The sequence below is a fragment of the Anolis sagrei genome, chromosome 5 (assembly GCF_037176765.1).
Source record: "Anolis sagrei isolate rAnoSag1 chromosome 5, rAnoSag1.mat, whole genome shotgun sequence".
NCBI classification, from domain to species: domain Eukaryota; kingdom Metazoa; phylum Chordata; class Lepidosauria; order Squamata; family Dactyloidae; genus Anolis; species Anolis sagrei.
In genome coordinates this window covers 174,139,159-174,157,641 of record NC_090025.1, presented here as the reverse complement: position 1 = coordinate 174,157,641, position 18,483 = coordinate 174,139,159, and the positions used below count along the sequence as shown (strand labels likewise).

Sequence of the window (18,483 nt, the reverse complement as noted above, 5' to 3'; positions counted from 1 at the left end):
CTTGGAAGGCTGGGACAAATAAGATGCATCCCAGAGCGTTGTGTGTTTTGTCTCTTTGTGTATGAAACTTTTATTAAGGTTCTTGTTTGGCTAAACAGGTAAAGAATGGACAGAAATGTAACCTGATGTTTCCCAATAATGCTTTGGAACCATTGGCCAGAGAGTACTTTGAGTCACACTGCCAGTATGTTTAGCCACTGTTCCTATAACAGTCCATGTGGTTTTCCAAACTTCAAAGGTGAATCATTTTGTGGGTACAGCTGTACTCCTGACAAAATCTGGGGAGAAGGGAATAGGTCCATGGGGCAATGCGGAAAGGATGGCACAATTCAGCCATAAACAAACATTGAGCGCAAAGCACACAGGAAGATCAAAGATCAGGAATCTCAACATGCTTCTAGAGGAAAGCAGTTTTGAGGACAAGCGTGGGCTGCAATCGCCATGTCTATCAAAAAAACACCAAGGGAAGAAGGCAGCACAGGGCTGAAGGTCACCATTTCAATCACTTGTCATCCCAGTTAAGGGACACCAGACAACAGGGTCTTAGAAAACCACAGCAATCACATCAAGTGCAATGATCAATATTCTCAATGAAGATCAAGATGTGCGAAGAACACAACAGTTATCTGATAGGGACTTGATCAAGGGGAAATGGAAAATTTATTTTGGACTACAGCTCCCCAAATCCAAACACTGCAGTCCACAAGACTGCAAAGCAATTGGGTTCATAGCCTGGGAAAGCTCCATGTTGTGTGAGGGATTCTGGGATGTGTAGTCCAAAGATTTCATCAGGTATGAGTAGCACAAGTACACAAGAAAGCATTTTGTACCAAGACATGCTATTAACTCTTGAGCTCCACTATTATCTAGCATGACAGAAGCGACACAAAGCCTCAATACAATTGGTAGTCCCAATTAAGAGTAAAATCACTGAAACAATGGGACTGATGTAAGTGCCGGCTTACCAATCCAGCCATTGATTCAATCAATTTGTTCTAGGTGGGACAAGCAATAGGACTGAGGTCTATTGCTTCAGATATTAATGTTTCACTGCCATTTTTCCTAGCTTAAAAGCAGGGCTGTCAACCTCTGAGAATGCCTGTCATAAATGTGGGCAAAATGTCAGGAGAAAATGCTTCTGGAACACAGCCATGCAGCCTGGAAAACTAACAGCAACCCAGTGATTCCGGCCATGAAAGGCTTCAAAAACGTGAGGAAAAAAGTGTTTTGCAAAAACTTTGTTAACTTCTCTTCATGTAATTCTGAGTGATTGCCTCTATATAAATCCATGATGTTACAGAGCAGTTGTGTTAGAGAAATGAAAAATAAGCCATATTTTTTCTCTTTGCCATGCTTTCACTTCTCTTGATAATGAAACATGCAGGTGTCAAAAGTGTGAATGTCGCAGGGGTGGTGAACCAAGATGGAAGGGATTCCAAAATAAACCCACAGCTCTCAAAAGTACAAAATATCTACTTTCTTTAATCAGAGCAAAGAAACTATTGGTTGACATGATTACAGAATTAGGGAAAAAACACCAGCAAAAAAAAAAAAGTCCAAAAATTGACCACCTCATTCTTTTTCTTTAAGAAGGTCACTCAGGAAAATAATGTTATCTGGAAATGAAAAAAATATGAGAGAGATACAAGAATTTGAAAAATTGCACATTAAAACGTATGTGTACACCAGATATTAAGCCCTATTATTTTGGAGGCATCCCATTTGAATATGATGTTACTACTTTTTTTCCCCAGAGGAAAAGGGATTTTTCTTGCTCCAAATGCCATTTGTATCTGGAGATGTCAGAACTGACCCTGGAACCTAGTGCTGTACTAAAAAGCCACACTTCCCAGACTTAAAGAGCAGCGAGGCTCTTTAAGTCATGGCACTCCATGTAGTCATGCTGGCCACATGACCCTGGAGGTGTCTACAGACAATGCTGGCTCTTCGGCTTAGAAATGGAGCGCCACCCCCAAGTCAGACACGACTAGACTTAATGTCAGGGGAAACCATTACCTTTACTTAATATAGTCATATCTGAGCTTCTAATACACTAAGATTTGTGTTTTGAATTTCTTTCAAGTTAGGTTTGCAAGTTGCTATTGCTTACAATTTTTTAGCAGATAGATAGACCATATATTCCAATACGTGTATATTATTTATCAGCTGCCTGATGCAGAGATAAGTCTGGCTAAAACTACTGAAATCAAGGAGCTGAACCATACATGACACTGTGTAGGTGCAAATTGTGAAAACTCTTCAGATGTTTTGGATTTCTTCTCCCAAAAGCCCTGGGCAATTTGATCAATAAAGGATTACAGAGGCTGCTTAGCTTTTTGCCTGGGACAACTGACTATTCTTTTCAGCCTTACACTTGACATCACTATGTCATACATGGCTATGTGTTTAAGCAGACACAACTGTAATATTTCTTGGATGTATCTGAAAGTTTGCTGCTAACACGACAGACTTACAACTTTGTTGGCATAAAGACTACTGTATTTCTCTTCTAATTCTGCTCTTTGCTCTCTCAAGGGGTCTTTTTGAGGCAGGATGCCATAACTAGTAGGTCTGATGTTTGAAAATGCAACATGATTTTTGCAGCTATTAGGGACAGCCTGCAATCTGTCAGTAGTACTGCATCTCCATCTTTAGACTGCTACAAACAGTGAATACCACACCAAATTCTAACATATATAACTTGCTTTAATAGCCAACATGAGTTTTGCAAACAGGCTTTCTCAAGAATTTATCCCAAAGCAGCCTTCTCCAACCTGGTGCCCTCCAAATATGTTGGTCTGCAACCCCAGTCCATCTTGTCCAGTTTTTGGAGTTCACCAGATTGGGGAAAGACTATAATACTCATAATTAGCAGGATGCTGGTTTCAACACTCTAGTCTTTTAAAAAGGGATTTATTTTTATCTGATTCCTTCCCTGTCTTTTTCCCCTCCCTAAAAACCTCTCTTGAAGTGGGTGGACGGAAAATGTAGGAAATTGGGAGGAAACCTGTAATCAGTGACATGGCCAGACATTCAAGTATTTCTGGCTATATTTTTGAACTTTCGTGCAAAGCTCACTTCCAAGCAAACACAGACTGAGAGGCCTCTGCCAGTAGTGAGAAAATAATCCAAAACTCCCTGGCAAAACATTTTTAACAGTGTTTATTAGGACAGCCTCACACGAACAAATAGGTCAAGAAGTCTGGAAGGCACCATTTCCAACCAGCATGACTGATGAGAAATGTCTTCCATGACATCTTCCAAGGAATTAGGGGAGACTGCATTATGACGTCTGTGCAAACTTGCCCACTAAAGCATGAGATTCTGACAGTTCTATCTTTCAGTGCATCACTCAGAATCCCACATTTTCTGCTTGTAAGATTTATTAAAATTCCCCTCATAGAAATCTATCTGAATTTTGGCATGCATTTTTGCATTTTCCCCTCATGGATTTTTTTCTTAAAGTACCACATATCTTCTCACTGCCCACTGGAAACTTAACAGATGAGGCTAGCCTAACTTTCTTGGGTTGCTTACAAAGAAAGCTCTGTTATGTGCACACACCAATTATTTCCACCCTAGCCTTGCTTGGTTTTTCCAAAGTAGCACCCAACAGTGACACCTAGTGGAACAGCCAAGATATTGAAGATAATACAGGCAGTCCCGGAATCACAGGCATCCAGGGAGTGAGACAACAGGAAGTGAGAGAAAATCTACCCCTAGGAAGGGGAATTCACTTCTGGAAGAGTTATCATGGGAAAACGTTGCCTCTACTGCAGTTTTCTCACCAATCCTTGTTTCCACGACAAGACAAAATTTTCAAAATCTGACTCTCACAGGGACAGAAAGTGAGGTGAAATCTACACAGGGCATAGACAGCAAAACAAACATTACAGGGTGTTGACCTGTGCTATCCAAAACTAATATGTTTGGCTGGAGTTAAACTTAAATACTATACTTGTTCAGTTGTTGTTGTTGTTCATTCGTTCAGTCATCTCCGACTCTTCGTGACCTTCTGGACCAGCCCACGCCAGAGCTCCCTGTCGGCCGTCATCACCCCCAGCTCCTTCAAGGTCAGTCCAGTCACTTCTAGGATGCCATCCATCCATCTTGCCCTTGGTCGGCCCCTCTTCCTTTTGCCTTCCACTTTCCCCAGCATGATTGTCTTCTCTAGGCTTTGCTGTCTCCTCATGATGTGGCCAAAGTACTTCAACTTTGTCTCTAGTATCCTTCCCTCCAATGAGCAGTTGGGCTTTATTTCCTGGAGGATGGACTGGTTGGATCTTCTCGCAGTCCAAGGCACTCTCAGAACTTTCCTCCAACACCACAGCTCAAAAGCATCTATCTTGTTCAGACTTACACACAAATTCAACTTAAGAAGAAACTTACAGAAACTATCTTGTCTGTAACCCGGGACTGCCTGTATTCTGATTGGGCTAAATACAAGTGGTACAGAGCTAAATGAAGCCTCGACATTTGGGTAAATCTGCTCGCTTAGACATCAGAAAATTTTACCTGCAATAATTGTTGTGGCTTGCCTCCTCACATTGTTCTTATCCATGTATTCGCCATAGTCTATCTTCCCTTCCACAAAGATCCGAGCACTGTCAGGAGCCAAAAAACAGACAGCAGGCAGATTAATGGGAACATTCAACCTTGGTGTTCCCAATTTGTAATTAAATCAGTGCTTTAAATGCTAGCATAACAGATGATGCACAACAGTAAATCAGTTTATTATTATTATTATCATCATCATCATCATCATCAGCATCATTCATCGCTGGTTTACTGGGGTAGAGTATGCAAATGACATTCAGTCTTATTCTGACTGGCATCTGAATCAGAATCTGCAGATCTCTACCAAGTGGTCAATCATCAGTATGCAGTCATGTACAAACATGTATATAACATTTGATGGCTCAGGTTGTTTTGACAATAAATGACCACATTCAATTGCTTCCATGGGAGTATGGCTCACAACTGGGTGTGAGGGTGGGGGGGAGCTGTTAGTTGCCTGATTTAGTAATAATCCAGGCAATCATCCTGCATTCTAGTTTACACTTTTTGATTACAATGGTAATTGAAGTTATCTTATAAAAGGAATTTTAGCAATAAGGTCTTATATTTTTATGATCTAATTATTCAGCATTCCTGCTCCAGTTGAACTCACCCCTTCTTCACATACTGATAAGCTACATCTCTCAGCCCTGGCCTGAACACAGAGATTCGGTGCCACGTTGTCTTCTGTGAGATGTCACCTTGGTTGAATGAAGCACAGGTTATGAAACAAACAAACAAACAAATTCAAAGTACTGATAAGAGTAATATTTATTATTATTAAGAGTAATTATTACTGTTTTTATACTGTTTTAATGTTTTAACTTGTTTTATGATATTATGTGTACTGTTTTGTTGGAAACCGCCTTGAGGTTATAATGAGGCCACGGCTAGCACAGCAGGTTAAACTGCCAGCTAAAGAAAATCTTGCCGACTGAAAAATGTTCATGGATCAGGATGAGCTCCCGCTGACAGCCCTAGCTTCTGCTTACTTAGTAGTTTGAAAACAGCAAAGTAAGTAGATAAATAGGTACAGCCTTTGCGGGGCAGTAAAAGGCACCCCAGAAAAAACATGCTGGCAATTCAATCAGGAAGGTGTCCACAGACAACAGGCTCCGCAATGGGAAAAATTGAACAATAACATTGTTGAATCAAACACAGCCTCCAGATGCTGGAAATGAAAATGAGGGAAGTCTTGCCTCTGTCTATGTACTATCTGTCTTTGTCGTTAATTGTATAATGGGATTGAATTTTTGCCATATACAGTATGTATTCTGTAATCCCATCTGAGTCCCCTCGAGGAGATAGAGTGGAATATAAAGAAAGTATATTATTATTATTGTAGTTGTTGTTGTTGTTAAGTAGTACAATCTACATGCACATCAGTGAAGGGAACTAACTTAAAAACCCTGATGTAAACCTTCTTCATTTGGGTCAAACATCTTTGCTAGCTGCCCCTCTAACATAGCATAGAAATAAAAAGTGAAATAGTTCTAGATAAGAACACTTATCACCATCTAAAAAACAAAAGTGGAGAAACATGGTATAGGTGAAGTGATAGTGAAGAAAGATGTGTAGTCACTTAGGTAAGAAGATGTTATTGGACATTACCTGGAGCAAGTACACCAACACTTGCACAACAGTGAGTTGACTAAAGCACAGGAAGCAACAATGGCAGAGGTCATGAAATGCCAAAGGCATTATGAAGCTCAAGAACGGAGGAAGACATGTAGGAGAATTGAGAAACTTCAAATGTTATGGATTTAAAGTCTGAGATCAGAAGAAAAAGGTGGCATTTCCTTGCTGCCAATTCCAAACCAAAAGCATATCTGCTTTTGCCTTGAGAGAGTAAGTGGAGTAGGGAGCAATGTACAATGCATATTAAGGACTGACATTGTTACAGTGGGAGCTTAGATACTCCCAGAATCCTCCAACCAACACAAATCAGTTGTCATGATCAGGGAATTTGGGAGCTATAGTTCAAAAAAAGAAACCTTTTCAAGCTGTGGTTGTAACACACTTTGAAACAGTGAAGCAGACAAGACATTTCCTAATTAAGTTTTATGCAGAACAGTTTTTGGACTCGTAATACATGGTCACTATTATGTCCTCATGCTCACCTCCTTGGAAGACCTCACTTTCCCCTGATCGCCACATCTCATTGGTTGCAAGGCTGAAAATTGTGACAGGATTCTTCCCTTCTGCTTGCCTCATGACAGGATCCTGTCCAACACGGCCAAGTAGCTGGATTCGGTTCAGTGCTAAAGGAAAACAGGAAAAAGCATTAGCATGAGGTAAGTTAGATGCCCATACAACCTATACTCTTGCCAAGACACATTCTTGGCAAGAGTAAAGACAGTTAAATAGACAGACATGATGGTCCGGTGATGACTTGGTATTACCCTTAGAAACCACCCATCCTGCCCCAGGAAAAGGGACTTACATCTTTCCAGTACTAATGGTGTTGTTGACGTTGATTCAGACTCATGTCTCACAAACTGACGCATCACCTAAGAACGAGACCAAAGGGCAAAAACATTCAGATACATTTTGCTTGCAAGAGTCTTACAAACACTGAAAAGGTCTGAGGTCAGGCAATACAAATACATATGGAACTTGCACAGCCAAACATATATCAATACACACATATTTATCAATAATGACTAAGATGGATTTATGTTTCAGGCAAAGCCAAAACAGTTAATTTCTCATCTCAATTAACTCAGATAAAAATAAAATGTCACCAGTCACTTGGCAGACATTGGAAACTATTCCGAAGTGTATGGTAGCTTTTCCATAAAACCTCTATCTCACTTTCTCAATGTCACATACTCCTCCTCGTCTACCTAAAAGTACAATTTCTGCACCAAAATAGTTTCAAAAACTTGTCAAGGCACTAATCGAAAAGCAAGCCCAGGATAAGTAAAGAGATCTTTCTGTTAAGTAGTTTTCCCATTCTAACCCAGATTCTTTTTAAACATTTAAGCAAGTTTGCTTGAATCCTAATTCATCAATCAACATGGCATCCATTCACTAAATTAAAAATAAAACACCATGATATGCAATTCCAGTGGAGAAGTTCAAATTCTGAGAAAGCTGAAGAGAGAGGTGGACTTACAGTGGAAGCTATAGTGACCCCCCAAATTGACTGAAACTCACTTCTGGTTTGCATTTCCAGGTACCTCCCATGCAGGCTTTCTGGGTAATGGGATACAATTCATAAATCTACTACTCATAGAAGCAACAACTGATATGAATTTAATGTATTTAAAAATACACTGAAAAAATATTTGGGGAATGCAGAACTTTGGGGGCATCAGAGGTGGCTTGAGGAGATCACAGAAGCATAAAGTTGGAAAAGACTATCCAGTCCAACCCCCTGCCAAGAAGTACCCAGTCTCTGTTTAAAAGTCTCCAAAGAAGGAGCCTCCACCACACTCTGAGGCAGAGAGTTCCACTCCTGGACAGCTCTCACAGTTAGGAAATTCTTCCAAATTTTTAGGTGGAATTTCTTTCTTATAGTTTGAAGCCATTGTTCCACGTCCTAGTCTCCAGGGCAGCAGAAAACAAGCCCGCTCACTCCACCCTATGACTTCCTCTCACATATTTATACATGGCCATCATGTCTCCTCTCAGCCTTCACTTCTGAAGGCTAAACATGAACAGATCTTTAAGCCACTCCTCATAGGGCTTTTTCTCCAGACTCTTGATCATTTTAGTCGCCTTCCTCTGGACACATTCCAGCTTGTCAACATTGCCCTTAATTTGCAGTGTTCAGAATTGGACACAGTGTGATTCCAGGTGTGGTCTGACAAAGGCAGAATACAGGAGTAGCATGACTTCCCTGGATATAGACATTATACTGCTATTTATGTAGGCCAAAATCCCATTCGCTTTCTTAGCTGCCGCATGACATTGTTGGTTCATGTTTAACTTTATGTCCACGAGGATTCCAAGTTCTTTTTCACACGTACTGCTGTTGAACCAGGCATTGTCCCTCATTCTGTATCTTTGCATTTCATTTTTTTCTGCCTAAGTGGAGTAGCTTGCATTTGTCTTTGTTGAACTTCAGTTTGTTAGTTTTGGCCCATCTCTCTAATTTGTTAAAACTGTTTTGAATTCTGCTCCTGTCTTCTGGAGTCTATTAGCTATCTCTCCCAGTTTGGTGTCCTCTGCAAACTTGATGATCATGCCTTCTAACCCTTCATCTAAGTCATTAATAAAGATGCTGAACAGAACCGGGCCCAGAACGGAACCCTGCGGCACTCTACTCGTCACTTATTTCCAGGATTAAAAAGAAGCATTGGTGAGTGCACCCTTTGGGCTCATTCACTTAACCAATCACAGATCCAGCTAACTGTAGTTTTGCATAGCCCACATCTGACTAGTTTGTTTGCCAGAAGGTCATGGGGGAGTTGAACATGACAGCTCTCTCCTTTTCTTTGATCTGTTGTTTCTAGAGTTGTTCCTTTGTATTGTAGGAACTTGTGCTCTTCCTACAAACAACAACATAAGCACAAAGCAGAAAGCAAAGGCAGAACATGCCATTCTATCTGCATTCATATGAGGGAGGTGCACAAAGAGTAAGGACCTATAGAGCCCACCCCCAAGACTACCTTCTTGAGATACAAAGTAACAGACCTTGTAGTCTATTAATTATTTCCCTTCATTTCTCTTCAAGTCCAGAAATGGATACCACCAGAACTCTATGTTATCAAATGCTTTTCTACAAATTTCTTTGAACTCAAAGTTAATCCTTCATTTCTATTCAATTCCACAAAGTCTCTGTTCCTTTTTCAAATTTATTCTTGGATTGTTACTTGTAATAGTGGTCAGCACAACATTTTGATTATTTCCTTACATTCTACTTAGGCCCCTTCTACAGTGTAATATAATCCAGATTATCAAATCAGATAATCCACATTATCTGATTTGAACTGGATTATATGAGTCTACACTGCCATATAATCCAGTTCAAAGCAGATAACCTGGATTTTATATGTTGGTGTAGAGGTGGCCTTAGATATTTATGCCATTTTCCACAGTTCCTTAAAAGGATTTAGTTAAGATAAAACTAGCCCCAAACACTACATACAACCAATCACATGCTGCCTCGGTTCCCTATTCTATGTTTAATACACTAACAAAAGGAAATGGATTGTTACCTGCAGCAGTGGCCTGCGTAACATCTTGGTTATTTTTAAAGTTTTTACTTAGGTGCTTTCCTGGCTTTTCTGAAAGAGAAAACAGCTGTTAAGGAAGTCAGGTACCAGTTGCTAAATAACATACCAGTTTCATTTCTGTACTGCATTCCACATAACAAACCACAGTGGGAAATTAGGTAAGGACTTCATTCTGGTGTGTGTCTGATTTTCCACTTCTTGGGAGAATCCCACTTCTCTCTTCTGGCATCTGCACATTTGTAGAGATTCTCTCATTTTTAAAAGGTCAACAACCCTACCCTAAGGCTTAGCTAGAGAAGGAAACAGTTTTAAGTCAAATAACTTAAATTTTTGGTTCCATTTTTTGCATTTGGTCATCTTCATTATTGGAATGGTGTCCCCAAATACTTTGTTGAAATTTAGTCCTGGGACTGAAAGGGGGTTAGAAGAAAGGAGAGCCCATCAACACTGCCATATCAAATCCATATTATTTATTTTGAACTGGATTACACGGCAGTGTAAACTCCTATAATCCAGTTCACAGCAGGTAATCTGTATTATCTGCTTTAATAATCTGGCAGTATAGATCCATCTTGAGATGCAGCGTGGTGCAGTGGTCTGAGTGTTGGAGTTACCAGACTGCTGATTGGATAGTATAAATGCACTCAAACCTTGTTAGATCACATTAACCGGTTCAACAACTTTGGCCATACAATCTATGCACACATCTGTGAACTTTCGTGTTGTTTCGATATATTAATTCAGATGCTTTACAGTATGTTCAAGTTCAGTTAGTTATAATTTTCAATTGATTATGTTTTATTTAAATTATGATTGTTATGCTCAAGTTGCTTTTTACATGGGTTATTATATCTGTATTTACTGTTATTGAGGCATTGAATGTTTGCCTTTTTGTTTGTTGGAATCTGCCCTGAGTCCTCCGGGGCAGATAGGGTGGAATAAAAATAAATTTATTATTATTATTATTATTATTTGAAACACCACAAGATTATTTTTTTTCCGTGTCAGGAGCAACTTGAGAAACTGCAAGTCACTTCTGGTGTGAGAGAATTGGCCGTCTGCCCAGAGGACGCCTGGATGATTTTTGATGTTTTTACCATCCTTGTGGGAGGCTTCTCCCATGTCCCTGCATGAGGAGCTGGAGCTGATAGAGGGAACTCATCCGCCTCTCCCCCGATTCGAATCTGCGACCTGTTGGTCTTCAGTTCTGCCGGCACAGGGGTTTAACCCACTGTGCCACCGGGGGCTCACAGAGTGTCTGATGTGGACTCACAACATGAGTCCTCATCAGACACTCTGCAGGCTATTGTATTTGATCACACATTGGACACTTCCCAAGTGTCTAAGACTGTGTGATGTATCGGCGAATAATGTGTGCAGATCCCAGAATGGTGGCCTTTTGCAGCTGGCAGATGGTAATCTTGTCAGCACCGATTGTGTTTAAGTGCAGGCCAAGGTCTTTAGGCACTGCACCCAGTTTGCCGATCACCACTGGGACCACCTTTACTGGCTTGTGCCAGAGTCTTTGCAGTTCGATCTTTAAATCCTCATATCGTGCCATCTTTTCCAGTTTTTTCTCTTCAATCCTGCTGTCACCTGGGATTGTAACATTATTATTATTATTATTATTATTATTATTATTATTATTAAGGGCCTTTCTACACTGGGAAAGATGACAGGGCCAATTGGATTTGATGCGGATGGCTAGGACGGTTTTAAATTGTGTTATTTTAAATGGTGTATTTTAATATTTAGATACATGTTTTTTAATGTTTATGTATTGTATCCAGGCATTGAATGTTTGCCATGTATATGTTGTGCTCCGCTCTGAGTCCCCTTCGGGGTGAGAAGGGCGGAATATAAGTGTTTTAATAAATAAATAAATTAATAAATGCACTGCCACATAATCCTCATTATCTGCTTTGAACTGGATTATTTGAGCCCCCTTCTACACAACTGAATAAAACTCCATATTATCTGATTTGAACTGAAATATATGGCAGTGTGGACTCAGATAACCCAACTCAAAACAGATATTGCGGGATTTCCTGCGTTGATATTCTGGGTTATATGGCTGTGTGTAAGGGCCCTGAGTCTACACAGCCATATAATCTAGTTCAAAGGACATAATATGGATTTTTATATGGCAGTATTGATGGGGCCTAGGAGTTTGGCAGACCATGGATGCATCTACACTGTAAACTTAATGCAGTTTGGCAATATTTCAACTGCCTTGGCTCAGTGCTATGGAATTGTAGTTTGGTGAGAAACCCACTCTTTGGCAGAGAAGACTAAAGACCTTGAAAAGCTACAACTCCCATGATTCCTTGGCACTGAACCATAGCCAAAACACTTCTGGTACTGAGCATTCTTAATAAGAGATATTCAGCCTGTACCTGGAGGCAAGTGTTTGTCTAATGAATGCTCTGGTTTAGTAAACTGCAGGAGAAGTCTAAGGCCGCTTCTACACTGCCATATAATCCAGATGATCAAAGCAGATAATCCACATTATCTGTTTTGTACTGGCTTATATGAGTCTACACTGCCATATAATTCAGTTCAACGCAGAAAATCCACATTATTTGCTTTATTTATTTATCGTGTCATCAGCAACCATTGTATTACAATTCCAACAGAGCAAAACAAACACAGAGATTAAAAAGAAAAAGAAAAAAAGAAGAAGAAAGAAAAAAAAACCACACAGATTTTGTAAATTTGGTATTTGGTTAAATGTCCTTTGACCAGTATCTGGCCACTTGGAGTGCCTCTGGGGTTGCCGCAAGAAGGTCCTCCATCGTGCATGTGGCAGGGCTAAGGGTGCATTGCAGCAGGTGGTCAGTGGTTTGTTCTTCTCCGCACTCGCATGCCGAGGATTCCACCCTGTAGCCCCATTTCTTAAGATTGGCTCTGCATCTCGTGGTGCCAGAGCGCAATCTGTTCAGTGCCTTCCAAGTCGCCCAGTCTTCTGAGTGCCCAGGGGGGAGTCTCTCATCTGGTATCACCCATGAATTGAGGTGCTGGATTTGGGCCTGCCACTTTTGGACTCTCGCTTGCTGGGGTATTCCAGCGAGTGTCTCTGTAGATCTAAGAAAACTATGTCTTGATTTAAGTCGTTGACGTGCTGGCTGATACCCAAACAGGGGATGAGCTGGAGATGTCTCTGCCTTGGTCCTTTCACTATTGGCTGCTACTCCCCGGCGGATGTCAGGTGGTGCAATACCGGCTAAGCAGTGTAATTTCTCCAGTGGTGTGGGACGCAGACACCCCGTGATAATGCGGCATGTCTCATTAAGAGCCACATCCACTGTTTTAGTGTGATGCGATGTGTTCCACACTGGGCATGCATACTCAGCAGCAGAGTAGCATAGCGCAAGGGCAGATGTCTTCACTGTGTCTGGTTGTGATCCCCAGGTTGTGCCAGTCAGCTTTCGTATGATATTGTTTCTAGCGCCCACTTTTTGTTTGATGTTCAGGCAGTGCTTCTTGTAGGTCAGAGCACGGTCTAAAGTGACTCCCAGGTATTTGGGTGCGCTGCAATGCTCCAGTGGGATTCCTTCCCAGGTAATCCTCAGAGCTCGAGATGCTTGTCTGTTCTTAAGGTGAAAGGCGCATGTCTGTGTTTTAGATGGATTAGGGATCAGATGGTTTTCCCTGTAATAGGCAGTAAGAGCACCTAGAGCTTCGGAGAGCTTCTGTTCTACCATCTCAAAGCTCCCTGCTTGAGCAGTAATGGCACGATCGTCAGCATAGATGAAACTCTCTGTCCCTTCTGGCAGTGGCTGGTCATTTGTGTAGATGTTGAACATGGATGGAGCAAGCACACTCCCCTGAGGCAGGCCGTTCTTCTGTTTCCGCCATCTGCTTCTCTGGCCCTGGAACTCAACAAAAAAGCTCCTGTTTTGTAGCAGGTTTCCTATGAGGCGGGTGAGGTGGTAGTCCTTTGATTATTTGCTTTGAACTGGATTATATGAGTCTACACTGCAGTATAATCCAGATTATAATATCAGATAATCCACTTTATGTATTGTACTGTCTTATATGAGTCTACACTGCCATATAATTCAGTTCAACGCAGATAATCCACATTATTTACTTTGAACTGGATTATATGAGTCTACACAGCCATATAATCCAGATTATAATATCAGATAATCCACCTTATCTGTGTTGTACTGGTTTATATGAGTCTACACTGCCATATAATTCAGTTCAACGCAGATAATCCACATTATTTGCTTTGAACTGGATTATGAGTCTACACTGCCATATAATCCAGATTATAATATCAGATCATCCACGTTATCTGTTTTGTACTGCCTTATATGAGTCTACACTGCCATATAATTCAGTTCAACGCAGAAAATCCACATTATTTGCTTTGAACTGGATTATATGAGTCTACACTGCCATATAATCCAGATTATAATATCAGATAATCCACTTTATCTGTATTGTACTGGCTTATATGAGTCTACCCTGCCATATAATCCAGTTCAAAACAGATAATCTGGATTTCATATGGCAGTGTAGAAGGGGCCTAAATATGCAGGATTAATTCACTTTAATATCATGGCTCAATGTTATGGAATCCTGGGAGTTGTAGTTTTCTAAGGTGGCCACCCTTCTTTGCCAAAGTGTGCTGGTGTTTTACCAAGACATGCCTCCCAGGGTACCATACAATTGAGCCAGAGCAATTAAAGTGGTACTAAAGCGCATTAATTCTCCAGTGTAGATGCACCCCTAGAAAACATCAGCTGAGCAACTCAAGGGCTTCCTACTACATAGATAAGAGGCTCACCTGGAAATTTGCACCGGTTACCTTGCTTTCTGCTCTGCTTAGCACTCACAGGCCCAGCACATGGTCGCAAATATAGGATGGGAAACTCAGACCCAGGGAGCAGTGACCCGCTACTTCCGCCTTTAAAGAACGTGGGGCTTCCCACGCTTCTCTTTTCCAGGCAAAACCACCCTGGAGGACTATCATGGAGACGCAGCGGCTAGAGCGGCACCACCCCCCGAGCACAAGCCTAGCAATGGCGGCTGAGTCCAAACTTCCGGTAGAAAAGACAAACACTCCATATAGCCCCGCCCACCAATTCCATGCGCCTCCTACTTTCTCAGCAGTCCATAGACTTAGGAAAGTATAGAAGAAACTCTAAATAGTGACAACCTTGCTTTCTGATGGTTACCTTTGTTTTATCCACAATGTTACTTTTAAAAGAGTCTATAAAACTGTCTTCGGGCAATGTGCATAGAATCTTAGAATCATAGAGTTGGAAGAGACCTCATGGGCCATCCAGTCCAACCCCCTGCCAAGAAGCAGGAATATTGCATTCAAATCACCCCTGACAGATGGCCATCCAGCCCCTGTTTAAAAGCTCCCAAAGAAGGAGCCTCCACCACACTCCGGGGCAGAGAGTTCCACTGCAGAACGGCTCTCACAGTCAGGAAGTTCTTCCTCATGTTCAGATGGAATCTCCTCTCTTGTAGTTTGAAGCCATTGTTCCGCGTCCTAGTCTCCAAGGAAGCAGAAAACAAGCTTGCTCCCTCCTCCCTGTGGCTTCCTCTCACATATTTATACATGGCTATCACATCTCCTCTCAGCCTTTTCTTCAGGCTAAACATGCCCAGCTCCTTAAGCCGCTCCTCATAGGTCTTGTTCTCCAGACCCTTGATCATTTTAGTCGCCCTCCTCTGGACACATTCCAGCTTGTCAATATCTCTCTTGAATTGTGGTGCCCAGAATTGGACACAATATTCCAGATGTGGTCTAACCAAAGCAGAATAGAGGGGTAGCATTACTTCCCTAGATCTAGACACTATGCTCCTATTGATGCAGGCCAAAATCCCATTGGCTTTTTTTGCCACCACATCACATTGTTGGCTCATGTTTAACTTGTTGTCCACAAGGACTCCAAGATCTTTTTCACACGTACTGCTCTCGAGCCAGGCGTCCCCCATTCTGTATCTTTGCATTTCGTTTTTCCTGCCAAAGTGGAGTATCTTGCATTTGTCACTGTTGAACTTCATTTTGTTACTTTTGGTCCATCTCTCTGTCAAGATCGTTTTGAATCCTGCTCCTGTCCTCTGGAGTATTGGCTATCCCTCCCAATTTGGTGTCATCTGCAAACTTGATGATCATGCCTTCTAACCCTTCATCTAAGTCATTAATAAAGATGTTGAACAGGACCGGGCCCAGGAAGCATGTTTTGGACTTCAACTCACACAATTCATAACAACCTACCTGCTGTTAGGAATTGTGGGAGTTGAAGTCCAAAACACCTGGAGGGCCCAAGTTGGCACAGGCCTGGTCTAGATATATTGCATGTCCACTTTTCTTCTCTCTTTTGCATATTAGAGTCTTTGAAAAGCAGTTCAAAGCCTGTATGACAGAACTGTATTTGTGGCAGGTAATAGTTAACACCCTATTTTATGTATTCCAGGTCTCACGTCATGGCCACTCTTCCTCAAAAGGAGCACAGAAAAAATCCAGGGTAAGAATACTGTCTTGAAAGTGTGTACACGTGTATTGGATCCAATGCTTTTTATTTTAATGGCATAATCTGTGTAACTGTGGTTATATCTTAACATCAAGCTTATTACCATGCACCGGGATTGTGGCGCAGCTGGCTGAGTGTTAGCTGCATTAAGATCACTCTGACCAAAAGTTTGAAACCAGCCTGGGTTGGAGTGGGTTTCCAACCAATTGTGTGTAGCCTGTTGTCGACCTTTGCAACCCGAAAGACAGTTGCATCTGTCAAGTAGGAAAATTAGGTACCACCTTAAAGTGTGAGGAGGCTAAATTAACTGATTTATGAGGCCATAAAGAAGATTACAGCAGGGAAGCATGCGGGGAATGCAGAAGTGCTTCATCAGCGTCGCAGATGGACGATGAAAGAGACAGCTCCCCTGGCGGCCAGAAAAAGTTAAATAGCCTCTGTGTATGTCTGTATATGTTTGTATGTCAAAAATTGACATTGAATGTTTGCCATATATGTGTACACTGTGATCTGCCCTGAGTCCCCTGCGGGGTGAGAAGGGCGGAATATAAAAGTTGTAAATAAATTAAATAAATAACCTCCTGTAAGATTATAAAATAATCCAATACATTCCCCTGCCCCTTACTGCGTGGTAATTATATAGGTCAAATGAGTAAATAGCTACCATTCTATTTATCTATATAAATAAAAATGTAATGTTCAAAAACCACTGGACGAATTGACACCAAATTTGGACACAATACACCTATCAGGCCAACAAATGACCATCACTCATAAAAACACTGAAAAACACAGCAGAAGAGACTTTAAAAGGCAAAAAACAAAAATTACATTACAATGCATGCGCAAAACCACATATACAAGGGTTGAATGAAAAACAATGTTTCCACCTTCATAACTCCTCAACAGATGGCAGTACTGGTATGTGGCAGGTATTGGCTTGTTCAGTAGACTATAGTTCCATTTTGGTGGGAAGCCTTAGCATCGAATGGTTGTGTTGTTAAAGTGCAAAGTATGGAACCCTGCGCAGACGGTCGGTCAATGCGACTTAAGCAACGTGCAGTCATTGAATTCTTGACAACAGAAGGTGTCACCCCAAAGGAGATTCATTAGAGAATGCAAGCAAAAGGTTGACAGATTGATTCAGGACAATTGCCGTATCACTCAAAGAGAAATTTCAAGCATAATCAGAATTTCACAAGAACGTGTGCTTTGCTTGGCTATCAGAACATCCCCTGACACTGAGAACTGGGAAGCCCTGGCTCTTGAGTGCTCCAGCTGGAGGTCAGCTGTGACCAGCAGTGCTGCAGAATTTGAAGAGGCACGAATGGAGGGCGAAAGAGAAACGTGCCAAGAGGAAGGCGTGTCAAGCCAACCCCGACTGAGACCGCATTTCACCTGGAAACCAATGCCCTCACTGTGGGAGAAGATGCAGATCAAGAATAGGGCTCCATAGTCACCTACGGACCCACCAGAACACTGATCCTGGAAGACTATCCTACTCAGTCAACTAGGGATCGCCTAGGTAAGTAAGTAAGTAAGTAAGTATCGGAACATCTGTGCATGATGGGTACCCAAGATGCTGACGCTGGCTGCAGAATATCAAGGCAGAAAATCCCACAATATCTGTTTTGAACTGGGTTATCTCAGTTCACACGGCCCCATATTCCAGTTCAAAGAAGAACGTGTGGGGTTTATACAGCTCCTGGTTGTGCAGTGGGTTAAACCGCTGAGCTGCTGAACTCGCTGATCAAAAGGTCAGCTGTTTGAATCCAGGGAGCAGGGTGAGCTCTCACTGTTAGCCCCAGTTTCTGCTAACCTAGCTGTTTGATCAATAGATACTGCTTTGGCGGGAAGGTAACGGTGCTCCATGCAGTCATGCCGGCCACATGACCTTGGAGGTGTCTGTGGACAACGCCGGCTCTTCAGCTTAGAAATAGAGATGTGCACCACCACCCCAGAGTCTGACACGACTAGACTTAATGTCAAGGGGAAACTTTTACCTTTATGTGTGTAGAAGGGGCCTCAGAAGCTAAGAGGATTAAAGAACATACATCTATAAAACCCGTCTCAAATGTCTCAGGAGATAGGGCTAGAGTCACCTTGTAGAGTCTCAAAGAAATTCCCCCACACATACACTTACATAAACAAGGTAAACGATTTTATTCAAAGTATCATGTGCTTTTCTTTAGAAAAACATAAAAAACAACAGCTAAAAAAATTACGTTGCCCAGCAGCTAAGA

The 18,483-nt window shown here is 41.6% G+C and overlaps 1 protein-coding gene across 1 annotated transcript; it reads right to left on the bottom strand.

Moving 5' to 3' along the window:
- Window positions 1-1,462: 1,462 nt before the first annotated feature.
- SSBP1 (single stranded DNA binding protein 1) lies at window positions 1,463-14,778 on the bottom strand. The gene is made up of 7 exons (XM_060776826.2): window positions 14,539-14,778; window positions 9,723-9,791; window positions 7,001-7,067; window positions 6,678-6,818; window positions 5,171-5,258; window positions 4,516-4,604; window positions 1,463-1,616 (listed from the first exon to the last, which is right to left on the bottom strand). Exons 2-7 carry the CDS (start codon window positions 9,744-9,746, stop codon window positions 1,573-1,575), a joined length of 453 nt encoding a protein of 150 aa, XP_060632809.1. The 5' UTR covers window positions 9,747-9,791; window positions 14,539-14,778; the 3' UTR covers window positions 1,463-1,572.
- Window positions 14,779-18,483: the final 3,705 nt, after the last annotated feature.